Source organism: Schistocerca gregaria, chromosome 1 (genome assembly GCF_023897955.1).
Source record: "Schistocerca gregaria isolate iqSchGreg1 chromosome 1, iqSchGreg1.2, whole genome shotgun sequence".
NCBI lineage: Eukaryota > Metazoa > Arthropoda > Insecta > Orthoptera > Acrididae > Schistocerca > Schistocerca gregaria.
Genome location: NC_064920.1, coordinates 263,847,281 through 263,875,145, shown reverse-complemented (window position 1 = coordinate 263,875,145; position 27,865 = coordinate 263,847,281). Strand labels below are relative to the sequence as shown.

Here is a 27,865-nt window from a genome sequence, read left to right as displayed (position 1 = left end):
AGGTACTGGATGGCTAAAACAAAATGTTTCCAACGTTAGGCACATTTATTGATTTAACTAAGGCGTTTGATTGTGTTGATCACAAAATATTGCTGCAGTAGCTGGATCATTAAGGAATATGGGAAGTCGTTCACAATTGGTTCACATCTTACATTAGCAACAGACAGCAAATGAGAATGGCTGTGATGAGGGATATGAGTGGGGTGCAGTTAAGTGGGGGGGGGGGGAGGGGGGGTAGCCTGGGAATCAGTGTTGGGGCCACTCCTGTTCTTTATTTATATAAATGATAAGACCTCTAGTATTACAGGCAACTCTAAAATACTTATTTTGGATGTTTTGTGCAATATTGGCTCTTTTTCAAATAATGCAGTTCATGACCTAAGTTCATGACTTGTAAAAAATGAACTTACGCTAAATCCCATTAAGACTCATTTTTTTACGGTCTCCAACACCCAATTCAACAAAACCTGACGTTTTATCTTCACAGAACGGGCATATGATTGGTGAAACTGAGGGCATGCAGCTTTACTGTATGATTAAATGATGATGGCGTCCTCTTGGGTAAAATATTCCGGAGGTAAAATAGTCCACCATTCGGATCTCCGGGCGGGGACTACTCAAGAGGATGTCGTTATCAGGAGAAAGAAAACTGGCGTTCTACGGAACGTAGCGTGGAATGACAGATCCCTTAATCGGGCAGGTAGGTTAGAAAATATAAAAAGGGAAATGGATAAGTTAAAGTTAGATAGAGTGGAAATTTGTGAAGTTCGGTGGCAGGAGGAACAAGACTTCTGGTCAGGTGACTACAGGGTTATCAACTCAGAATCAAATAGGGGTAATGCAGGAGTAGGTTTAATAATGAACAGGAAAATAGGAATGCGGGTAAGCTACTACAAACAGCATAGTGAACGCATTATTGTGGCCAAGATAGATACGAAGCCCACACCTACTACAGTAGTAGAAGTTTATATGCCAACCAGCTCTGCACATGACGAAGAAATTGATGAAATGTATGATCAAATAAAAGAAATTATTCAGATAGTGAAGGGAGACGAAAATTTAATAGTCATGGGTGACTGGAATTCGTCAGTAGGAAAACGGAGAGAAGGAAACATAGTAGGTGAATATGGACTGGGGCAAAGAAATGAAAGAGGAAGCCGCCTCGTAGAATTTTGCACAGAGCACAATTTAATCATAGCTAACACTTGGTTCAAGAATCATAAAAGAAGGCTGTACACATGGAAGAATCCTGGAAATACTAGAAGGTATCAGGTAGATTGTATAATGGTAAGACAGAGATTTGGGAACCAAGTATTAAATTGTAAGACATTTCCAGGCGCAGATGTAGACTTTCACCACAATCTATTGGTTGTGAGCTGTAGATTAAAACTGAAGAAACTGCAAAAAGGTGGGAATTTAAGGAGATGGAAACTGGATAAACTGAAAGAACCAGGGGGTACAGTCTTTCAGGGAGAGCATAAGGGAACAATTGACAGGAATGGGGGAAATAAATACAGTAGAAGAACAATGGGTAGCTCTGAGGGATGAAGTAGTGGAGGCAGCAGAGGATCAAGTTGGTAAAAAAAAACGAGGGCTAGTAGAAATCCTTGGGTAACAGAAGAAATATTGAATTTAATTGATGAACGGAGGATATATAAAAATGCAGTAAATGAAGCAGGCAAAAAGGAATACAAACGTCTCAAAAATGAGATCGACAGGAAGTGCAAAATGGTGAAGCAGGGATGGCTAGAGGACATATGTAGGGATGTAGAGGCTTATCTCACTAGGGGTAAGATAGGTACTGCCTACAGGAATACTAAAGAGACCTTTGGAGATAAGAGAAACACTTGTATGAACATCAAGAGCTCAGATGGAAACCCAGTTCTAAGCAAAGAAGGGAAAGCAGAAAGGTGGAAGGAGTATATAGAGGGTCTATACAAGGGCGATGTACTTGAGGACAATATTATGGAAATGGAAGAGGATGTAGATGAAGATGAAATGGGAGATACGATACTGTGTGAAGAGTTTGACAGAGCACTGAAAGACTTGAGTCGAAACAAGGCCCCCAGAGTAGACAACATTCCATTGGAACTACTGACGGCCTTGGGAGAGCCAGTCCTGACAAAACTCTACCATCTGGTGAGCAAGATGTATGAGACAGGCGAAATACCCTCAGACTTCAAGAAGAATATAATAATTCCAATCCCAAAGAAACCAGGTGTTGACAGATGTGAAAATTACCGAACTATCAGTTTAATAAGTCACATCTGCAAAATACTAACGCGAATTCTTTACAGACGAATGGAAAAACTAGTAGAAGCCGACCTCGGGGAAGATCAGTTTGGATTCCTTAGAAATATTGGAACACGTGAGGCACTACTGACCCTACGACTTACCTTAGATGCTAGATTAAGGAAGGACACACCTATGTTTCTAGCATTTGTAGACTTAGAGAAAGCTTTTGACAACCTTGACTGGAATACTTTCTTTCAAATTCTGAAGGTGGCAGGGGTAAAACAGGGACCGAAAGGCTATTTACAATTTGTACAGAAACCAGATGGCAGTTATAAGAGTCGAGGGACATGAAAGGGAAGCAGTGGTTGGGAAGGGAGTGAGACAGGTTTGTAGTCTCTCCCCGATGTTATTCAATCCGTATATTGAGCAAGCAGTGAAGGAAACGAAAGAAAAATTCGGAGTAGGTATTAAAATCCATGGAGAAGAAATAAAAACTTTGAGGTTCGCCGATGACACTGTAACTCTGTCAGAGACAGCAAAGGACTTGTAATATCAGTTGAACGGAATGGATAGTGTCTTGAAAGGAGGATATAAGATGAACATCAGCAAAAGCAAAACTAGGATAATGGAATGTAGTCGAATTAAGTCGCGTGATGCTGAGGGATTTAGATTAGGAAATGAGACACGTAAAGTAGTTAAGGAGTTTTGATATTTGGGGAGCAAAATAACTGATGATGGTCGAAGTAGAGATGATATAAAATGTAGACTGGCAATCGCAATGAAAGCGTTTCTGAAGAAGAGAAATTTGTTAACATCGAGTATAGATTTAAGTGTCAGGAAGACATTTCTGAAAGTATTTGTATGGAGTGTAGCCATGTATGGAAGTGAAATATGGACGATAAATAGTTTGGACAAGAAGAGAATAGAAGCTTTCGAAATGTGGTGCTACAGAATAATGCTCAAGATTAGATGGGTAGATCACATAACTAATGATGAAGTATTGAATAGGATTGGGGAGAAGAGAAGATTGTGGCACAACTTTACCAGAAGAAGGGATCGGTTGGTAGGACATGTTCTGAGGCATCAAGGGATCACCAATTTAGTATTGGAGGGCAGCGTGGAGAGTAAAAATCGTAGAGGGAGACCAAGAGATGACTACACTACGCAGATTCAGAAGGATGTAGGTTGCAGTGGGTACTGGGAGATGAAGAGGCTTGCACAGGATAGAGTAGCATGGAGAGGTGTATCAAACCAGTCTCAGGACTGAAGACCACAACAACAACAACAACAGCTTATTCCAAAGAATAAGCAGCTTTCACTCAGTTAATACTCGGCGATAATCAAACCTGCATTAGGATCGGACGTCCTTCACTCTTGTGCAGGAAGGTGTGCAGTATACTTCTGCATAAAGTTTCAATAAGCCACCACTCGAATTCAGAAATCTTAGCAGTAATTCACGCGCTTTCAGTTTGAAACTGAATAGTTTCCTCATGGGTCACTCCTATTCTGTCGATGAGTTACTTGAAAAATTAAGCTGATTTTTGTTCTCTTGTTGATTTCGTCTGCTTAAGCTTATGGATTGACTTTTTTCGGGTTCATGAACATCTTAATTTGATCAGTTATTACTTTTAAGTTGTAATTTCATGTACTGTCATGTCCCGTTACCTTGTAGATTTGCTCCTCAATTGTGTCCTACGGAACTTGATGTCTAATTAAATAAAAATAGATTAACGACGTGGACAATAGTTTGCCGCTGTGCAGGATGGTATTTTGCGATGTACCTGACCCCCAAGTGTCCGATTTATGCACTTCCTTTCTCAGTCTTCGACCAGTAACTTGTTAAAATGAGCTTACAGTGTCTGGCAGCAGTAGCTACTGACGATTTAGAAACCGATTGTCATTACACAGTGTGGCATTAGTTTGTGGTCATTTTCTGTTACGATCTTTATACAACCCTTTCTCTTACGTCGTGTTACATGGGTGGAAGTGGTACAATATTCCCTGATACACGTTGGACAGACAGCGTTGATACACCAATAAATCAGGTGACCTGATATGTGGTGTGGTCATGGATTCATCCAAACACGGTATCGCATTTCTAGCTTACTTTCACGTACTCACGTGGTTCCATCTTTCATCGTTGATTCCATAGAACCGACTGTCACATAGAAACAACTGCACCGGCATGTCTTACGTCAACGGTGGAGAGTCGCATGACCAACTGGTAGCAATGTCACGCTATCTTAAGCACTTCATAGCGATCGGTGAGCTCTTTTACAGAAATGAGCAATAGTTTGTTCTGTCAATCTACCTAAATCGAATGTAATGAATTTCCTTGAGACAGAGAAGTTGCTGTCCATGCATCAGCACGGCTTTAGAAAGCATCGCTCCTGCGAAACGCAACTCGCCCGTTTTTCACATGATATCATGCGAACCATGGTTGAAGGGTATCAGACCGATGCCATATTCCTTGACTTCCGGAAAGCGTTTGACTCGGTGCCCCACTGCAGACTCCTAACTAAGGTACGAGTAATTTGATTTGTTCTCAAGTATGTGAGTGGTTCGAAGACTTCTTAAGTAATATAACCCAGTACGTTGTCCTCGATGGTGAGTGTTCATCGGAGGTGAGGGTATCATCTGGAGTGCCCCAGGGAAGTGTGGTAGGTCCGCTGTTGTTTTCTATCTACATAAATGATCTTTTGGATAGGGTGGATAGCAATGTGCGGCTGTTTGCTGATGATGCTGTGCTGTACGGGAAGGTGTCGTCGTTGAGTGACTGTATGAGGATACAATATGACTTGGACAGGATTTGTGATTGGTGTAAAGACTGGCAGCTAACTCTAAATATAGATACATATGATTAATGCATATGAATAGAAAAAAGAATCGTGTAATGTTTGAATACTCCATTAGTAGTGTAGCGCTTGACACAGTCACATCGATTAAATATTTGGCCGTAACATTTCAGAGCGATATGAAGTGGGACAAGCATGTAATGGCACTTGTGAAGAAGGCGAATAGTCGTCTTCGGTTCATTGGTAGAATTTTGGGAAGATGCGGTTCATCTGTAAAGGAGACCGCTTATAAAACACTAATACGACCTATTCTTGAGTACAGAACGAGCGTTTGGTATCCCTATCGGGTTGGGTTGAGGGAGGACATAAAAGCAATTCAGATGCGGGCTGCTATATTTGTTACTGGTAAGTTTTATCATAACGCGAGTGTTACTGGAATGCTTCAGGAACTCGGGTGATTAAATATGCTTCAGGAACTCGGGTGGGAGTCTCTAGGGGAAAGGAGGCGTTCTTTTCGTGAATCGCTACTGATGAAATTTAGAGAACCAGCTTTTGAGGCTGACTGCAGTACAATTTTACTGCTGCCAACTTACGTTTCGCGGAAAGACCACAAAGATAAGGTAAGAGAGATTAGGGCTCATACAGAGGCATATAGACAGTCATTCTTCCCTCGTTCTGTTTGGGAGAGGGGAATAGGGAGAGAAGATGCTAGTTGTGGTACGAGGTACCCTCCGCCACGCACCGTATGGTGAATTCCGGAGTATGTATGTAGATGTAGATGTAGATGTAGATGTAGATGTAGATGTAGATGTAGAAGATTAGGTACGAGTTAAAATAGAATTGACATAAATGCCTGGTCGGTGTGCCATTCTAACTGCTGGAGGAAAAGTACTAAACAGCCAATGTTCAAAGTGCTTTCCGTTGGTACTTTTTGTCTGGTCTACATAATAGTTATATCCATCAATTTTTCTGATGAATAAGTGTTGCTCTCGCAATCATTTAAAAAAATTTTGATTTTATACTTGTTTGAATGTCGTTAAGATATTTTTCTTCTTGCTGAAGCAGATGGCCCTTGAGGCACCGAATAGCCTTGCCGGAATAACTTTGCCTTAAAAGCCAAATTGACGCGAAGTTTTTGAGGAATATTTTCCGAATATTTTGGTTTAAGGGACGCGCAGTCCCCGTGGCTGGTTAGAGACAAATAAAATTAATCAGATTTTCCAGTATTTTAGCCCGGTACCCTTCTTCCATTGCAAAAATTTCAGAAAGTTAAAACAAGTGAATACGTACTATCACCAAAGTGTACTATACAAACCATAGCCAGTGCATGAACACAGAAGTACTGTCGTGTGGTTTCTGTAGTTGCAGGAGCTGCCCAGGGCAGAAATAAATGAGGTATTTATCGGCTAACTCGTAATCACTAGTCCACCTTGCTCTGTTAACACGAAAACTGACACTTCTGGGAAAACAAACCCGAACAGTACTGACTCCTAATTTGAGGGTGGAAAAGTAAAGTGGACATAACTGTTGAGCGTTCTCGCCTCCGCGCCCGGGTTCCCGGGTTCGATTACCGGCGGGGTCTGATATTTTCTCTGCCTCGTGATGACTGGGTTTTGTGTGATGTTCTTAGGTTAGTCAGGTTTAAGTAGTTCTAAGTCCTAGGGGACTGCTGACCATAGATGTTAACTCCCATAGTGCTCAGAGCCATTTCAATCCATAACTGTTGTCTTCTGTGAATGAAACTACACTCATGCTTGTAAGTTAAGACTAATGCTGATACATGGTGAAACAACGCTTTGGTGGGCGGTTTCCTGGTTTAAATCACCCTGGGGTATGACCAGGCGGTGCATTTGACCTGCGGTCGTCGCACAGTAGCCTTGGCACCAGTCCACATATGCACAGGTGTGTTGGTGCAGTTGCAGTTTAATTGGAAGTACGGTGCAGCGAGTACGTGTGCAGAAGTTTTCAGACGTGCTAAAGTGACTGTGTGTTGAAAATGGCTCAAAGAACACATACTGATAACGTTATGAGGGGTAGAATACTAGGGCTACTGGAGGCTGGTCAAACACAGCAGGTCGTAGCACGGGCCATCCGTGTGCCACAAAGTGTGATCTCAAGATTCTGGCAACTATTCCAGCCGACAGGAAACGTGTCCAGGCGCTACAGTACGGGACGTCCACAGTGCAAAACACTACAAGAAAACCGATATATCACCATCAGTGCCCGCAGACGGCCACGGAGTAATGCACGTAGCCTTGCTAGGGACCTCACCGCACCCACAGGAACAGTTGTCTCCAGACACACAGTCTACAGACGACTGAACACACATGGTTTATTCGCCCGGAGACCTGCAAGGTACATTCCACTGACCCCTGGTCACAGGAGAGCCCGTAAAGCCTGGTGTCAAGAACACAGTACATGGTCATTGGAACAACGGTCCCAGGTTATGTTTACCGACGAGTCCAGGTATAGTCTTAACAGTGATTCTCACCGGGTTTTCATTCGACGTGAACCAGGAACCAGATACTAACCCATTAATGTCCTTGTATGGAGGTCGTGGTTTGATGTCGTGGGGTGGGATTATGATATGATTGGTGCACGTGCACCCCGGCACGTCTTTGACAGAGGAACTATAACAGGTCAGGTGTATCGGGACGTCATTTTGCAACAGTATGTCCCCCTTTTCAGGGGTGCAGTGGGTCCCAACTTCCTCCTGATGGATGTTAACGCACGGCTCACCGAGCTGCCATTGTGGAGGAGTACATTGAAACAGAAGATATCAGACGAATGGAGTGGCCTGCCTGTCCTGCAGACCTAAACCCCATCGAGCACGTCTGGGGTTCTCTCGGTCGACGGATCGCTACACGTCTTCAAACCCCTACGACGATGCAGGAGCTCCGACAGGCACTGGTACAAGAATGGGAGACTATATCCCAGAAGCTGGTCTACCACCTGGTCCACAGTATTCCAACCCGTTGTGCGGCCTGTGTAGATGTGGATGGTGATCATATCCCATATTGATGTCGGGGTACATGAGCGGGAAACAGTGATTTTTTGTAGCACATGTGTTTCGGGACGGTATTCTCAACTTGTCACCAACACTGATCTGTGTCGAGTGTGTTCCCTATGTGTCTATGCTATTAGCGCCAGTTTTGTGTAGTGCCACGTTGTGTGGCACCACAGTCTGCAATAATCCTTCATTTCTGAGCATGAGTGTGGTTTGTCTCAAAACAAGACCAACAGCAGTGACATTTACACTGACGTACAGATATTTTAATGCAATATAAACACGAAATGAGATTGAGGTAATAAAAAAAATGCATTATTTTGTAAAGAGTCGTAGATCACTTGTCCCTTATAAAGGAAAAATAAGAAAATATACCTGAGCAGCTTCTGAAATTTTGAAGATATCGTGGCAGCTCTTGCTGTATACGAACAGTCCAATTACCATCTGCAGAAAAGAAAGCAGCCTCAACACGATAGCGACATTTGTTTGTTCGTGTTACAGGAGCGACCGCTGCGGCCTGTACGACGCAGAGCTGGACGTGGTGGAGGAGAAGCGCGCGCACAAGTACCTGGTGCTCATGGTGAGCGCCTTCGGCTTCTGGCTGTGCCCCCTCATGGTGCTGCGGTGAGTCACCTGCTGTGGACACTCATTGCCTTAAACTCAGCGCGGCTCTTCATCTGGGTTTCAGGAGACAATGAACAAAGATGTGTTCGAATGAGTAAGCTAACTATAAGCGTCCGAAACAATACACGGCGTCAGGATGCCTTGTGCAGCAACAATTTTGGATAAGAAATACGTGGATGCAGGCTTTCATTACCAGTGAATCAGTGTAAATTACTCACATCTACCATGTTAATCGACTCCGATGTACTGTCGGTCCTCATGGAGGAGTGTAGGCTTCCGCGATTATTGTCTATTTCAATGAACTACTTCTGAATGTGTGACTGCCAAGTCACTATTGGCTCATTGTTTTACTTAATCAAGGGCCAGCGTTATGAAATGCCTATTGCTAACAGTGTGTGATATTAATTTTTGTTGGCGGCCATCAGCGAATAGGGTGGTAGCTGCAGTCGTGACATAGTACTACGTACGTAATTGCTGGTGGCACCTGTGGTCTGTCAACGCTCCTTGTCGCCTGCCAGTACTTTCAACCTATTGCTGGTCCGGCTCAAAGCTCTGCGACGTCCCCACTCCGTCGGATCTTGTAAGCGTCAGTCAGTCCCAAACTTCCATCACCCTACTTTCTGCATTATACTGCCGACATCGCCAACCTAGCTACCTTCCACTCTCTCCCGCTATAATATGCACCCCCTCCAACGACACTTGAATATCCTAATGAACTGGTATGAAAACTTCACGAAAACCCTCGTAAAAGCCATGTAGCCATTTTTGGCTGAACCACTCGATGATTCTGTTGCCTCGATTTCCGCCTCAGCTCCTAAAACCGACCCATTCCTCTCATTAACACAAAAGTATTTATTTCTAGCCCATGGAATATGCTACTCATCGACACAAAACGGAAAGCCAGAATTCTACTAAAAACTACTGGCAGCACTCGACTAGGTTCAACATCTTCACCTATAAATATTTCATCCTGATTTGTGCTAATTTTGCCTGCATTTCTGCCTTTCTAAATCTGTACTAATCCCTTGAGAGACATACACTCCGCCTTACATTCAACACCAACATATCTTCCGCGCTTCACATCCCATATTAACTAGTCTGTTGCATACATCTTCTTCTCGTTTTGGAGAAATTTCGGATCCAGTGCACCAATCGTAAGAACCAGTCTCAGCACACAATATCTTATCCACTAATGACTAATACAGGACAAGCAAATAGATCGAGAATGAAACAACAGAAAACTATTATGCACCGATCTGGTGTATTTTTGTTCCGTATTAGTTTCTCAGTTATGCACAGGAGTTTATTTAAGAGTATGCTGACCAATGCCTTGTTTACGCATTTAGTTTGTGACATTTTTAATTCCAACCGTTTCCTTTACGTGACAATCTATTTGTAATTACGTTTACATTAACCATTTTTGTTTTGTGGCAAATCCAATCATGGATCACAGACATTTTGGTGATCCATGATTGGATTTATGATAAAACAAATATTTGCTGGATCGCTGTGAAACATTGTTACGAGTTAGTCGCGACTCGTTTACTATTACCTCGTTTATCATTTGTTGAAGGTGTTCGATCAGTGCTTCCTATATGTTCCTTTAGTTTTCCACATCTCTACCTGGTCACCAGAACATTTACTTTCTATACTTCCAATTCAACTGCAACTGTTGTCATTAATTTACGCCACTTCTATCGCTGAAACATCGAATCTCTCCCCTCTCACGACGCGTTCGACGACGTACCTGACACTAGCATGGAAATCCCTCAATTACCCCGTGTAACATGTGATGGGCAGAAGATCAGCATCTAAGTCACAATCTAGAAAAGACACAAACATGTGTTTTCCACTTACACAGAGCCACCAAAAGCAAAATGAATATTAAATTGAAAGAATGGGAAATTCAGCTCTACGACACGCTAAAATACACGAGAATTGTTGTAGACTACATACTATGTTTTAGAATACATTGTATAGACTTGAAAGGAAAAGTCTGCAACAGGAACGTTGTCTTACGAGGGCACAAATCGCCAGTTTCTCTTGTCAATTGTACTGAGTTTTTTTCTGTGGGAGATTGTGGAATACCGGTTTGTGGAGCATCGGCTCACAGACGTCATGTGGACGTGGTCTTAAACGAGTAAGTCCGCTCACTTAATGAGTGCCTTAGAGCAACCTTAATCCAGAACATCTACCACTTGACTGGTAGTGCTTCTCCACCAGTAAGACGCAAAGAGGAGGGAGAAGCAGAACGGAAGAAGCTATATGAGGACTCATAGCCCTCGCTGTACAATTATGCAGCTGCTAGACGACGGCTGAAGTCCAGGAAAACTTTCCGTAGTGAAAGTTACCACTAGACGTCAAGCCAGATATTACACGTGTTTCACCACGGCAAGTAATTGCTCCTAAGGACGTTACCCTGCACTACTTGGAGAACCTTTGATAGGTCTATAACATTCCGTTCAAAGTACAAAACGGATTTGGTCTCATGGGAATGTGAGCAGGACATTACGCCCAACTGCGGAGCAGTGCAGACACCAAATCACCTACTGGTATATCAAAACATGGACGAATCGTGTTCTCTAGAAGGCGTTTTACATGCCACCATGAGGGGAACAACTACTGCAGAGTTCTGGCCAAAATAGTTGTAACTTCTTTCTCCCATACACGGAATGTAAAGTGAGTAAGCAGAGGCTACATCCTACACGAAACATAAACTTTGGTATCAAAACCTCGTTTTCCGTAATAACCTATCCGAATGGATTTAGAAACAGATCACACTGACAGGTCAGCACAGAAAGAACCGAATTCGTGCACAACACTGGAGTCTCCCAAGTGTCGGGGACCGCGGGCACGGCAGCGATCAAACGCACTGTATCACGAGTCCTACCGTTATGCTTTCGTCTGTCACGCCGACACCAAGGACAGCGCCTGCGACATCCTATCCACATCACCCTCCAACCTCCTCCACTGTCTATAAATGTATGCGTAATACGCCTTATTTACTGGTAGTATTCAGCAAATGCATTCGAGTCAGTGACTAATTTCACATCCAACTTTCAACAAAACCATCTGTTTCAGTTACCTTGCTTGGTGGCTCAGTCATAAAGGTTACGGAATTTCTTTCGCATTCTTTCATGCTTGTCAGTCATAAAAATGCCGAAACGCGTAGTGTTCGTCACCGATGTTAATTTGTAGGTCATTCTTTAATTGGCTGCATGAGCCCAATGGTTGGAAGAGGACATCGGCATACCGCATCCAACAGGTTCCTTTATAGTAAACCATTTTGGTATTCATAAGACTAAACCTAGGTAGATGACAGATTCACCTCCACATCTGAAATTGGGTAAATAATTAACTGACAGTGTAGGAATTTTTCACGAGAAGGAGCTTGTACTGAGCTAAAACGACAGACAGTATTCAGGGCAAAAGATGTAGCCAAAATCTGCCACTGAATTGAAAATGCCACAACTAAGTTTCCCCAAATTGATTGTTCCTGAGCTAAAGTTTCTGCTTCCTATCTCTAGGCATATTTTAAGTCAATTGCCACACGCCGCAACAAAATTAATGGATCACTCTTTTGAAAACCAGTAATTAATTCCAACACATAAATTTTGCTCAAGGATGACGACAACGTTTGTCTGTGTACTGGGAAGACAGAAGTAAAGGGATACCTCGTAATGCCGTGTCGGACTTCCTTTTTCCCAGCCTAGTGGAGCATCTCGACAAGGCACGGACTCAACATGTCTTTGAACGTCCCCTACAGAAAGATTGGCTCATGCTGCGTCTATAGCTGTCCATAACTGCGAAAATGTTGCTGGTGCAGCATTTTGTACATGGGCGGGCCTCTAGATTACGTCACACAAATGTTTGATGGGATTCATGTCGGACGATCTGGGTGGACACATCACTCGTTCGAATTATTGGGAACTTTCGTCAAAACCAATCGCGAACAAAAGGCCCACTGACTTGGCGCATTGTCATTTTTTGGGAACATGATGACCATATATGGCTCATAAAGGTCTCCAAGAAACCGAACATAACAATTTCCAGTTTTATATAAATACATCCCACATCGGTATAGAGCCATCAACAGCTTGCACAGTGCCTTGTTGACGACTTTGGGGCATGGTTTCATCGGGTCTGCGCCACACTCCAACCCTATCATCAAATTTTACCAAATGAAATCGAGACTCACTTGACCAGGCTACGGTTCTCCAGTCGTTCTCCGGTCACGAGCCCAATATAGGCGCTGCGTTCGATGTCGTGCTATTAGCAATGTCACTCACTTCGGCCTTCTGCGCTCAGAGGCCTTTATTACCAAATTTTGTCGCACTTTCCCAAAGGATATGTACCTCATACTTGCCTTATTGATTTCTGCTGCTATTTCACCCAATGTTGCTAGTTAATTAGCACTGACAACTCTACTCAAAGACTGCTACTCTCTGTCGTTAAGTGAAGGCCGTCTTCCATTGGTGAGACGTAACGCCTGAAATTTGGTATTTTCGGCCACTCTTAACACTGTGGATCTCGAAATATTGAATTCCCTAAGCGTTTCTGGAGTGGAATGTCCCATGTATCTAGCTCCAACTACCATGCCGGGCTTAGAGTCTGTCAATTCCCGTCGTGAGGTCTTAATTGCGTCGGAAACTTTTTCACATGAATAACCTGAGTAAAAACGAAAGCTCCATCAGTTTACTGACCTTTTATATCTTGAGTACGCAATTATATCGCCATCTGTGCACTTTTCTATCCTACAGGTTGTTATGTCATGTTGCATTCATGTCTAAAGTGGATTATCGATGTCACATTGTCACCAAACTTCGCTATAATTCTATCAAAGCTACCTCGCACCTGTCACTCGACGAGAACGTCGTCACACCCCCTCTGACCCACATTTCACCCTTTCGACGCCTCAGCGATGGAGGGCGGAACCGTCCAGTGTTAAGATCACGCTCTTGTCTTATGGTATCCGAAGGAAACATTTTGGACATACCTCTGCTCAGTATCGAAACGAAAAGGTCTCAGCAGTTGGCATAAAGGGCATCAACGAAAACACATCTTCCATTGGGGTGTTGATTCCCACACATTTCCCGATCGAAAACTATAGTTCACAGTGCTAGAAGCAACAGGACGATGTTCTTGGGAAATTTCGACACTGCTGCCACACAGTGTACTGTTTTAACCCTGCTCTTGGAGCATCGTAGGGCTGCAGCCCCACTGAACACGATCTGGCACCTTCCGAGCGTAGTGTGACTGCAGTTTTTGCTACGGTATACATGGTGAAACCACTAGAGACGAAAACCATTCGACAAAATCTGAACGTGATCTGAAGCAGCAATAGTTTATTATGCATTTTATTACTTCCTTTTTGAGTACTATGGTGTGACAACTGTGAGGTGCAACGTTGATGTGCGTGATGAATAAAACGGCAAAGAGTCCCTCTAAGTCACCTTCCCCCGCCCCCCAAAGTTACGCAACAGCCAAGGTCCTGCTCACGCACCTCCCTTGAGCCCGTTACATACTCGTATATACCTGTCACAAACTTGGACGAATATTGAGCCTTGCGGCACCTCTAGCACCTGTGTGCAGGCAAACATCATCTGAAGGGTGTCGAAGGTGTTGCCTAAGCTTCAGGTGGTAGACAAGCGATGAGGTTGAATGTGAGACGAAGTTTCTGACAGGTATATTTGTTTCATGCTAAAATAAGTTGTATGGGTGTCACTGAGAGTTTCCCAACTGTGGTGTCTTAGAAGGACGCTTTCACGCACATATTATTGTGTAACCCCACATTATAATCTCGCCACAGAAGGGCGCAAGAATGGAGGGATGAAGAACCATGTGATACTTTTGCTGTATCGGATAACGTATAGATTTCGTCTAGTAGTTTTTAACAGCCCCTATGCATTCCAATCTATACAGCACCTCCAAAATTGAGATTTCGCTACACTCCAGTGGCGTCAGATCACGGTCAGTGGGTGTGCATTCCTATGATGCCCATCGATCAGGGTTGAAACGCCCAGGATTGCTAGCAGTGTAGAACGTCATCAAGAACGTCGTCCCATTGCTCATCACACTGCGAATTGTCGTCTCTGACCGTGAAATGTGTGGGAAATCAACGCCCCAAGGAAAGGGGTGGTTGCATTGACACCAGCAATGCCACCCTCTGAGTGCAAGTGTCAAAACCTTGTTTGAAGCGTCAACGAACCCAAGGGTGACGTCGTAGGTCGCCACGTGTTTACACCATTACACAGGAGGGTTTTAGGCAACTTTGACTGAAATTTCTAACTTATGCGTCAGAACAGGTGGCAGTTATAGCGTTTCGGAAAGGTGAAGCATTTAAATTCTTGTGCAATTATCGCATGTTTATTGATAATGAAGTTTTAAGTGACTTGTGATATACTGATAACGAATGGACTTTAAGAGAGTAAATGAGCAGAAAATAAATGTCTTTTCATACCTAAATTCAAATATGATTTTTCTTGAATAAATAAACAAAGGAATAAATTGCGTTTTATATCTATTTAGTTCCGTTTCTTTACTGAAATATTTTAGCCAGCTTTGCAAATTAATCAATAATGTGGCCTGCTATAGCACAAAGTAAGATAGACCTGTTGCTGACGATTTATACGGTTTATAGATGAGGGAAACAAAATGAAAGTCTGTCATAACGCCAGTAATGTCGTTATGAGAAAAGGAACCTGAAAATAATCCTGAACTTGAATTTTACTTCGCCATTTTAGGAACATATCGATAGGAAGTTCCAGAAAATTACTGGTTGTCTCGTACCTTAACAGAGGGCGCTGTTGACTAATGATGTAGAAGACATGGAGTTTTTGATTCTGTGTAAAGAGCATCCAGGTTCGATCATACTGCACTTACATCAAATCTCTTGTGCAGAGAGTTCAGTGTATGAAGCTTCAATTTGCGTTACATGATAGAAAAGTGTGCCTTGGCATGGATTCGTTAATCAAATAAATCTTCGAAATGGAGTTGTTAAATGGTAACTAAATTAACTCGGGAACGGGGAAAGTAACGGTTCCTGTCAACTACGGAAATGTGTTCATTAATTACGGTTAAATTAATAAATATCTTACTTGTCCAAATTGAATATGGTCAATTGATCTTATCTTTATCGATTAGCAAACAGTCAGGAGGTACCTAAGCCGTGAAGGTGGACAACACCTTGTTTAAACCTTCCTACTGGACATATAACATATCTCTTTGTTCTTCCGACTTGTTTTGAAGCAACATGTCGATATCCGGATTCAGGCAAAGATCAATGGATTTCAACCTACGAGAGGAAAAAAGCAGCAAATTCTTAAAAAGTAAAAATGATCGAGGTTGCAAGAAACAGTACGCGACAATATCAAATAAATGCAAACAAAGCCGCTCCTGTAATTGGGGACGCACACCACTGAAATCTTCCAGTCTGAAATTTCATTGCGTGATTGTTTCACGTAGATTTGGTCCTACTGTTTAATTTAGCTTCAATTGTGTCATTTAATGGCTATCAGTGATATAACTGTAAAAATGTACAACCTGTGGAAAGAATTCACTTAAACTCTCTTTTGTTGTATAGCCAGTATCACGTAGTATGGTCGAAAGCCATTTAGAATGACTGGTATCAGAAAATTATCTAATAAGAAAAGAAACTAAGATTTTTTTGGGTCATACCGAAACTTAATATTTTCTCTATTTCGTTAGGAGAAACAAGGTGTTCGATAAATACAACTAAATGTTGTTACCAATTTCGGTGTGTACTGCATCTGATACCTGCAATTTGTAGAACAGATTCAACATTATTGGTCTTTATTAGGACTGCCCAAAGTGCAATAATGGCTTTTCCATGCCTGTTTGTGGTTAGTTGCAAATATATATAATATCACGGCGTCACTGAAGACAGTGTTAAACTGTGTTTATCAAAGTAAATACAAACTGGAAATGAGATAAGATCATTTTGCAAATTACTGCATTGACACAATAATGTCAAGAAGAAACGGGACCTAATGTAGCTAAGACTCAGTGGAAAAGCACTTTGAAAACGTGTTGTTTCTATATTTTAATCAAACAAAGTGTTTGTATATGATTAGAATCAAGCGAAATATGATAAGTTTGTTGTTATTACTAATGTTAGCAATGATTTGCCTGTGTGAGATCCTCTTAAAAGTATCAGGTGCACAACGACACTGCACTTCGTATTATTAGATTAATTATCCACATCATAACGACGTTTCAAGAAATATCTTGGCTCTCAAAAAAGGTACTTCAGTAACACGAAAATTGAAATGTTAGCTTGGACTTGCGTAGTGTTCAAAGAAAGGGAAAGCGAATCACACAACGCGTACAAGTAGTGTTCAAAGAAAGGAATGGTGACTCACATATCATTAACAACGGAGTGTCCCATGCGTCTAGCTCCAACTATGATTCCTCTTTCAAAGTCCGTTACTCTCTTCATGTGCCCAAAATCACGTTGGAAATATTTTCACATGAGTCCCCTGAGCACAAATGACAGCCCCGCAAATGCACTGCCGTTTATTTCTCGTGTGCGCAATACTAATGCCATCTATGTATGTGCATATCGCTACCCCATTACTTTCGTCATCTCAGTCTCTGCTGCACCATTAGAAATTTGCTACAATTAAGAGGAGACTACGATGACCGAAAAATTGCAAGTAGTACTGTGTAGTCCTCATGTTTCCAGATACGTGGCGTGTACGTCCACCGAAGTGTGTTTACTGCGTTGGCCTGCACGTACGGTTGTGCTCTTTGACACTAAGGAGTTTACGACATGTATCGCGATTTTCTAAATACTGTAATACTTATTGCTCTATACTGTTCGGTAATAGATGCCAAAAACGGTTTCCGGAAGTCCAAGCTTATTTAGAGATCCTCCCGTAGGAAGCAACCTTATGGCACACTTCGAAAAGAACTGTGCACTGGCATGCGCCAACGGGAGAAATCACTCGCCAAGTGGAGCAAGCGTACTAAAGCGTAAGCTAAATTCTTTGAACGTGAATTACATCTTCATCATAGGCAGAAAATTCAGGCAATAGTAGTGGACAAACAGACACGTGGAGTAGAGTTTGCGCAATGGGATCCAGAGCACTGCCCAGTTCAGCCACAGTTCCTCAATTCCTTGCCGTTTACTGATGTTCACTAGTTGCAGCTCTGTGAACTTGGTCAGATGCCAAACCGCGTTCGTTCCTGGTCAGAAGTAACCAACACCGGTTATGTGTGAACGCATAGGTTTGGATAATTTGTAATCGTATCATTGGGCCGTATTTAATCCCAACGAGATGAAGACGATCTACCTGATCTTTTTCAGAGACATTCTTCCTACCCTGTTGGACGAGGTGCCACTAGAGGACACCAGATAATGTGCCTGCAAAATGACGGCGCTCAAGGTGATCTTGGAAGTATGTGACACCACTGGACATCACATAAAAAAAGTAGATGCACTGTTAAAGGGGGCCTCTTCCACTACGCTTTGAATTATTTTCTGTGGAGTTTTATGAAGTTAATGTTACACCTTTAACATCAGTTGAGGATAATACCACGCTAATCCACACTGCGACTCATGCAACGAACATACAGTTGGGCTTATTTCATCACCTGTGTCACTATCTGTACATTCAGTGAGCACTCTGCAACCAAGTTGAAGGTAAAAATTTCGGGCACCTTCCTTAATCTTAATACTGCAATGTGTGTCGTCTTGCGAGGTTTCTAAAAAATATGTGGCACCCACTCTCATCACCATATCCGATCTGTTCTCGAACTTTTGCATACCACAACGCAAGAAATGAATTTAGGGACATGTGAAAGCCTTAAACGACCTCCTACTTCAACCTGGAGTTCGTAAGAGACTATGATCCCAGTTTTTACAGTCCTGAAACACTACCACTGAACCATCTGTGAATAAACACAATCTAACTTTTTTTAAGTTTATTAGTCTTAAGAATTTTCTTATAGCGCTACAGAATAATTACATATGAGTTTAGCAAGAGTTAACCTAGAAAAAGGTGAACCTTTCAACAGACCTGGTGCAATTTGTCACTAACCATGTGTCTGACTTACATCTCATACGTGTAATTCGTGCATCTCAATTGGTTTTGCACTCCGTATATTACAACACTTAATTAATTAGAAGGATGCCATCTAGTGAGGTAGCTGATATGTTAAGTCTTCTTTTCCACTAATACGTATCCAGAAGTTCCACAGTAACACAAACGTATCTGGCTTCCTCGAAGTGTAAGACAGTTTGTTCTCTCCTGGCTTTAAATATATTTAAAGAGAACTAGAGACGTTCAAGAACATAGGGGTTTAGGGTCAGAGGAGTGAAAACTAAGTTCTTGATAATCCCAATCTTGAAACTTCCTGGCAGATTAAATCTGTGTGTCGGACCAAGACTCCAACTCGGGACCTTTGCCTTTCGCGGGCAAGTGCTCTACCATCTGAGTAACCCAAGCACGACTTATATCCATTCCTCACAGCCTTCTTCCGCCGGTACCTCGTCTCCTACCTTTCAAACATCACAGAAGCGCTCCTACTAAGGCAAAGGTCCCGAGTTCGAGTCTCGGTACGGCACACAGTTTTAATCTTCCAGGAAGTTTCATATCAGTGCACACTCCGCTACGGAGTGGAAACCTCAATCTGAATCCAATCTTGATTATTTTATAAATTGTTCAGAGGCTGAACACTAAATCTTCAGTTTCACATACAAGTGTCTTTAGATTGACGACGTGTCTTTTCATGACCGTTCAGAAACAGAAAGAAAGAAAAATCTCTATACCGGATTTGTGATTTTTTTATATGAAACTTTTTGGTAGTAAAATTACTGTGCACTAATTCCAGATCTCCCCTTGTATATCACAGACAGTGCCCCGACTGACTGACTCATTGACTCATCATCGCCCTGCCCAAACCTCAAAGGACAGAAACATGAGATTTGCAGAAGATGTTGAACTTATACCGAAGACGTCGTTTAAGAGGGGATTTTTCGAAATGCCATTCATAAGGGTGTGAAATAGGGGATGAGATATTGTATGAACATATTTCATTATGAAAGTATTTTTAAAGCTAAAAGGGTGAAAATTTTTATTTGCCTTCTCTGTTAGAAATTAAAAATAACCACTTCACTGCTCACGGAAATACAACATCTAAGAGAACGAAATAGAGTGTCAAGTCTTTTATGAAAGTATTTCAGTGCGAAAGCATTTTTAAAACTTAATCTTTGTACATTTTTGTTAGGCTTCTTGGTTGTAAATGAAAAAATACGTGTTTCACCGTTTTTGGAAATTCAACTCCTAAGGGGCCAAAATAAGAATAGACTGATTCACTGACTCATTATCACCCCGGCCAGACCGCAATGGACAGAAACTGGAAATAGCAAAGGGTGTGTATAGTGTAGGAATAGTTCGACAAACTTTTTCCCGAAATTTCATTCTTAAGGGGTGAAATAGGGGATGAAGGGCTTTTTGAAAGTACGCCGCTATTAATACAATGTTCCAGCTGCTATTACGAAAACTGGTATTTGGTCTCTCAGTCAGAAATTAAAGAATACGTGTTTCAGCATTTTTGTAATAAAGTCACTGAATGGGTAAAATATAGTGGATCAAAGCTTTGTTGAAAATAGAGCATTTTTAAAGCTACATCTATATAAATTAATATTTGACTCCTCTGTTAAAAATTAAAAAATACTTGTTTCAGTGTTTCTGAAATTCAACCCCTAAGGAGATTAAATAGTCGATGAAACTTTTTAAGAAACTACTTAAACGAAAATCTATGATTTTTGACTTCTCCGTTGGATGCAAACATATATTTGGACTCCAGCTGCCACAATGGCGTTTTGGTCATAAGTATATTCGGAAAAGATCATGCTTATAAGGCACTAATTACAGTAGAAGGTATAGAAGGAGTTGCAAGTTGTAAACAGCATAAAAATTCGATAAAATAAAAACAAAAATCTATGCAGGCCGTACGCTCAACGAATAGGCGCTACACTAGTCACGCTAGTCTCATAATATTATTTTATGAGTGGAGAAACAACGAGATGAGCATTTTGTAAGCTAGGGTCAGTTTTAACAAAGACCTGTCTTTGCCCGTGCCTCATATAACTGCATCTTGGCCAAATATTTTTGTTTTTTTCCATAAAATATAATTATGCAAATGCAGCGTAAACAATAGAAAGGGCAACATTCTCGTCACGAATCACTCCAGTGTGCCCACTTCCTTGTCACCAGATAAAGCGTCTATACGTAAAGAATTAACACAGCCTCTCGGTTCCAAACGGTAAAACAGACTGTGTGGCGTTGTCCGCAGATATTGTGCCTTGCGAACTGATTTTGCTGCCAAGTCTTCCAGCTGGCTGCAGATGGCAGACGGTTAAGCATATGTAAGTTTCTTGGAACAGACAAGTGCTTATCGATGCTCGCATAATTAGACAGCATGAAGGTGCCTAATAGCAAATGACTTTCACTTGAGTTCCATCAGTGGCAGTACATATGACAACATAAGCCTCAGTCGTGCGTTCACTTTGGATTGGTGGCTAGTGGGTTGCGTGCTTAATTAGAATTCGGAAACAAATCTGATGAATCTTTATCACCACTTATTTGAAACAGTGACACCATCAACGCTGCAACTAGGCGTTATGTAATATACGGTACTGCCAGCTTGAAGAAAGATGTACTTTTCGTCCTTCAGGACTCAGAAAGCTTTCCCTTTATTTTTAGACATCCTATACAGCGCAATATCGCCAAACTTATTATATGAACAGGAGGCCACCAATTTTCTCGCGTTGAAAGTCTGGTACTGAGTAGTCTGGAAACAGGTCTGATATAACTATAGCAGACAACATCTTGGTAGGTGTCCAAAATAACACAGTCCAACGAATTTTTTTTTTTTTAAATGACATTGATAGCTGATCTTCATAGCTTTTGTGAGCTGAATCCAAATGTAGCTTCAGTTTTTTTGTATCACCGATAGTTTTCGAGCAGTATCCTCTTTATCATATGGTATTAAAGTCCTATGCTACACGATGAACGGGGAAATTAATGAAACGCTTTGTTACAACATAAACATGGCTTATATTTACAGTAAGCTACATAAAACAATGAAATATGTTAACAGAGGATTCACTTGTCAAATGGAATTAGTTTGTATTTTCTTTCCTTTTTTTATTTGAAAGTTCTTGTGTAGCTTTTTCTATGATGAGTCGCTTGCTGAACTTCTCTGTGAAGTGACCAACAGTAGCCCCCCATCATGTTAGTGTTCCAGCGGCCTTGGTAGCGTTTTTCCATCACTTTAATGTCCTGGTGAAAACGCTCTCCTTGCTCCTCGCTAGCATCTCCCATGAAGGTGACTGTTCAAAAAGTGAACTTTCAGGCTCATTAAACATTATAAAGTTTTAAATTTCTTTAACATTTGTAGCTACATTAGAAACATTTTCTGGGTCTTTTTCATTGCCTAAGAAGATTTTAACGACTTGCTTGAATGATACCTATGCTCCTTTCTCATTTAAGGTCATTGCGGATTCAAAGTTAACATCAAACATCAATTTTCTAATGTCAGGTCCGACTAAGAAGCGTTCTGTTAGTTTAGCTCCAGAAAGGTGTATAAACTTTTGGCAAAGATACTTAAACCATAGTCCATCTTTAGTCAGAGCCTATATTTTAAATGTAGAGGTGGTAGGAGTATGTTTTTTGGATCTACAAGGTTTTTGCGTAGAATGTTCTACTCACCACGTTTTAAAGACTACCTTACAGGCCAGTTCTTTCTTCACCAGTTTTGATCCAAAGCCCTACTGTCCCACTCACACAAGAAACATGAAAATTTGGTAAAGCCACCTTGCTCAGCAAGGAGCATGCATATTACATTTAGATCGCCACATATCATCCAACCATGAGCAGAATAGCCTATTTTATTTAGCACTGTTTCTAGATTTTCATAGCTTTCTTTCATATGTATAGAATGTCCAACAGGTATAGATGCATTCATGTTACCATTGTGCAGTAAAACAGCCTTTAAACTAGTTTTGGATGAATCAATAAACAGCCACCACTCTTCCTTTTTTTATTCAATACCAAACTTATTCATCAGACCGGAAATGTCTTAGCAGTATACTAAATCACCTTCTTGTTGCCAAAACTTGGAAAATTGCTCCTCTCTCTTTGTAAACATGTATATGCTGGTCCCAGATGCCAAAAAGTTCTTTTCTTTTGATCTAGAGCCAAGCAATTCTGCTTTTTCTTTCGTTAAGCCCCGATCGCTAACTAAATTGATAAGCTCGGTCTGAATAAACAATCTGGGCTCTAGACTTTCTACATTATAACGGAGTTCATCATCGTCTGCTTCATCTAAATCACATTGTACATCAGAAAATACTTCTGTCGGAATAGAATTTAAATCATCTGGTGGTTCAGGAACTGAAAAATCTACACGACACCCAATGGTCGGATGGTCGACCGAACGTTAGGGTAGCTTCTTATTAATTTATTGTTTTTCGAATTAGGACACCGAAAAAGTAGCAATCAACGGAATGATTTCTTGGCTCCCCCCCTTATCATAGGAACAGCAAACGTAAAGGCTCTTTTCACCTTTTTGGATCACTTTCTCATATCTTCAATACACACATAACATACCCTATGTGGCGCCCAAGATTTATCTTTATCACCAAGTATAGATCCAAAGTATGATAGATAAACCTTTTTCACAAAGTCTGTAATGTTTATTTGCTAATTGGATTTCGCACCCCAAAAAACATAACAATGGGTTATTTTCAGCAAAAAAGTTATCCCATCGTTGGCCTGTGTAATCGGTGAGAACTAAAGTCGCGCTTTACCATTACATTTTTTTTTTTTTTTGTCATCATCTACTGACTGGTTTGATGCGGCCCGCCACGAATACCTTTACTGTGCTAACCTCTTCATCTCAGAGTAGCACTTGCAACCTACGTCCTCAATTACTTGCTTGACGTATTCCAATCTCTGTCTTCCTCTACAGTTTTTGCCCTCTACAGCTCCCTCTAGTACCATGAAAATCATTCCCTCATGTCTTAGCAGATGTCCTATCATCCTGTCCCTTCCCCTTATCAGTTTTCCACATATTCCTTCCCTCTCCGATTCTGCGTCGAACCTCCTCATTCCTTACCTTATCAGTCCACCTAATTTTCAACATTCGTGTATAGCACCACTTCTCAAATGCTTCGATTCTCTTCTGTTCCGGTTTTGCCACAGTCCATGTTTCACTACCATACAATGCTGTACTCCAGACGTACATTCTCAGAAATTTCTTCCTCAAATAAAGGCCGGTATTTTATATTAGTAGACTTCTCTTGCCCAGAAATGCCTTTTTCGCCATAGCGAATCTGCTTTCGATGTCCTCCTTGCTCCGTCCGTCATTGGTTATTTTACTGCCTAGGTAGCAGAAACCCTTAACTTCATTTACTTCGTGACCATCAATCCTGATGTTAAATTTGTTGCTGTTCTCATTTCTACTGCTTCTCATTACCTTCATCTTTCTCCGATTTACTCTCAAACCATACTGTGTACTCATTAGACTGTTCATTCCGTTCAGCAGATCATTTAATTCTTCTTCACTTTCACTCAGGATAGCAATGTCATCAGCGAATCGTATCATTGATATCCTTTCACCTTATATTTTAACTCCACTCCTGAACCTTTCTTTTATTTCCATCATTGCTTCCTCGATGTACAGATCGAAGAGTAGGGACGAAAGGCTACAGCCTTGTCTTACACCCTTCTTAATACGAGCACTTCGTTCTTGATCTCCAATCTTATTATTCCCTCTTGGTTGTTGTATATATTGTATATGACCCGTCTCTCCCTATAGCTTACCCCAACTTTTCTCAGAATCTTGAACAGCTTGCACCATTTTATATTGTCGAAAGCTTTTTCCAGGTCTACAAATCCTATGAACGTGTCTTGATTTTTCTTTAGCCTTGCTTCCATTATTAGCCGTAACGTCAGAATTGCCCCTCTCGTGCCTTTACTTTTTCTAAAGCCAAACTGATCGTCACCTAGCGCATTCTCAATTTTCTTTTCCATTCTTCTGTGTATTATTCTTGTAAGCAGCTTCGGTGCATAAGCTGTTAAGCTGATTGTGCGATAATTATCGCACTTGTCAGCTCTTGCCGTCTTCGGAATTGTGTGGATGATGCTTTTCCGAAAGTCAGATGGTATGTCGCCAGACTCATATATTCTACACACCAATGTGAATACCCGTTTTGTTGTCACTTCCCCTAATGATTTTAGAAATTCTGATGGAATGTTATCTATCCCTTCTGCCTTATTTGACCGTAAGTCCACCAAAGCTCTTTTAAATTCCGATTCTAATACTGGATCCCCTATCTCTTCTAAATCCTGTTTCTTCTTCACATCAGACAAATCTTCACCCTCATACAGGCTTTCAATGTATTCTTTCCACCTATCTGATCTCTCCTCTGCATTTAACAGTGGAATTCCCGTTGCACTCTTAATGTTGCCACCGTTGCTTTTAATGTCACCAAAGGTTGTTTTGAGTTTCCTGTATGCTGACTCTGTCCTTCCGACAATCATATCCTTTTCGATATCTTCACATTTTTCCTGTAGCCATTACGTCTTAGCTTCCCTGCACTTACTATTTATTTCATTCCTCAGCGACTTGTACACTCCTGGAAATGGAAAAAGGAACACATTGACACCGGTGTGTCAGACCCACCATACTTGCTCCGGACACTGCGAGAGGGCTGTACAAGCAATGATCACACGCACGGCACAGCGGACACACCAGGAACCGCGGTGTTGGCCGTCGAATAGCGCTAGCTGCGCAGCATTTGTGCACCGCCGCCGTCAGTGTCAGCCAATTTGCCGTGGCATACGGAGCTCCATCGCAGTCTTTAACACTGGTAGCATGCCGCGACAGCGTGGACGTGAACCGTATGTGCAGTTGACGGACTTTGAGCGAGGGCGTATAGTGGGCATGCGGGAGGCCGGCTGGACGTACCGCCGAATTGCTCAAAACGTGGGGCGTGAGGTCTTCACAGTACATCGATGTTGTCGCCAGTGGTCGGCGGAAGGTGCACGTGCCCGTCGATCTGGGACCGGACCGCAGCGACGCACGGATGCACGCCAAGACCGTAGGATCCTACACAGTGCCGTAGGGGAACGCACCGCCACTTCCCAGCAAATTAGGGAAACTGTTGCTACTGGGGTGTAGGCGAGGACCATTCGCAACCGTCTCCATGAAGCTGGGCTACGGTCCTGCACACCGTTAGGCCGTCTTCCGCTCACGCCCCAACATCGCGCAGCTCGCCTCCATTGGTGTCGCGACAGGCGTGAATGGAGGGACGAATGGAGACGTGTCGTCTTCAGCGATGAGAGTCGCTTCTGCCTTGGTGCCAATGATGGTCATATGCGTGTTTGGCGCCGTGCAGGTGAGCGCCACAATCAGGACTGCATACGACCGAGGCACACAGGGCCAACACCCGGCATCATGGTGTGGGGAGCGATATCCTACACTGGCCGTACACCTCTGGTGATCGTCGAGGGGACACTGAATAGTGCACGGTACATCCAAACCATCATCGAACCCATCGTTCTACCATTCCTAGACCGGCAAGGGAACTTGCTGTTCCAACAGGACAATGCACGTCCGCATGTATCCCGTGCCACCCAACGTGCTCTAGAAGGTGTAAGTCAACTACCCTGGCCAGCAAGATCTCCGGATCTGTCCCCCATTGAGCATGTTTGGGGCTGGATGAAGCGTCATCTCACGCGGTCTGCACGTCCAGCATGAACGCTGGTCCAACTGAGGTGCCAGGTGGAAATGGCGTGGCAAGCCGTTCCACAGGACTACATCCAGCATATCTACGATCGTCTCCATGGGAGAATAGCAGCCTGCATTGCTGCGAAAGGTGGATATACACTGTACTAGTGCCGACATTGTGCATGCTGTGTTGCCTGTGTCTATGTGCCTGTGGTTCTGTCAGTGTGATCATGTGATGTATCTGACCCCAGGAATGTGTCAATAAAGTTTCCCCTTCCTGGGACAATGAATTCACGGTGTTCTTATTTCAATTTCCAGGAGTGTATTTTCGATGTCTTCACATTTTTCCTGCAGCCATTTCGTCTTAGCTTCCCTCCACTTCCTATTTATTTCATTCCTCAGCGACTTCTATTTCTGTATTCCTGATTTTCCCGCAACGTGTGTGTACTTCCTCCTTTCATCAATCAACTGAACTATTTCCATCTGTTACCCAAGGTTTCTTCGCAGCTACCTTCTTTGTACCTATGTTTTCCTTCCCAACTTCTGTGATGACCCTTTTTAGAGACGTCCATTCCTCTTCAACTGTGTTGCCTACTGCACTATTCCTTATTTCTGTATCTATAGCGTTAGAGAACTTCAAACGTATCTCGTCATTCCTTAGAACTTTCGTATCCCACTTCTTAGCGTATTGATTCTTCCTGACTAATGTCTTAAACTTCAGCCTATTCTTCATCACTACTATATTGTGATCTGAGTCTATATCTGCTCCTGGGTACGCCTTACAATCCAGTATCTGATTTCGGAATCTCTGTCTGACCATGATGTAATCTAACTGAAATCTTCCCGTATCTCCCGGCCTTTTCCAAGTATATCTCCTCATCTTGTGATTCTTGAACAGGGTATTCGCTATTACTTGCTGAAACTTGTTACAGATCTCAATTAGTCTTTCTCCTCTTTCATTCCTTGTCCCAAGCCCATATTCTCCTGTAACCTTTTCTTCTACTCCTTCCCCTACAATTGCATTCCAGTCGCCCATGACTATTAAATTTTCGTCCCCCTTTACATATTGCATTACCCTTTCAATATCCTGATACACTTTCTCTATCTGTTCATCTTCAGCTTGCGGCGTCAGCATGTGTACCTGAACTATCGTTGTTGGTGTTGGTCTGTTGTCGATTCTGATTAGAGCAACCTGGTCACTGAACTGTTCACAGTAACACACCCTCTGCCCTACCTTCCTATTCATAACGAATCCTACACCTGTTATACCATTTTCTGCTGCTGTTGATATTACCCCATACTTATCTGACCAGAAATCCTTGTCTTCCTTCCACTTCACTTCTTTGACCCCTACTATATCTAGATTGAGCCTTTGAATTTCCCTTTTTCAGATTTTCTAACTTGCCTACCACGTTCAAGCTTCTGACATTCCACGCCCCGA

General features: G+C 42.2%; 1 protein-coding gene across 1 annotated transcript in view; it reads left to right on the top strand.

Moving 5' to 3' along the window:
• LOC126339987 (prolactin-releasing peptide receptor-like) overlaps window positions 1-27,865 on the top strand; it is a 552,558-nt gene that overhangs the window by 485,322 nt on the left and 39,371 nt on the right. The window contains exon 6 of the mRNA XM_050001677.1: window positions 8,539-8,661. Within this exon, the coding sequence (XP_049857634.1) occupies window positions 8,539-8,661 (123 nt within the window). The remainder of the gene's footprint in view (window positions 1-8,538; window positions 8,662-27,865) is intronic.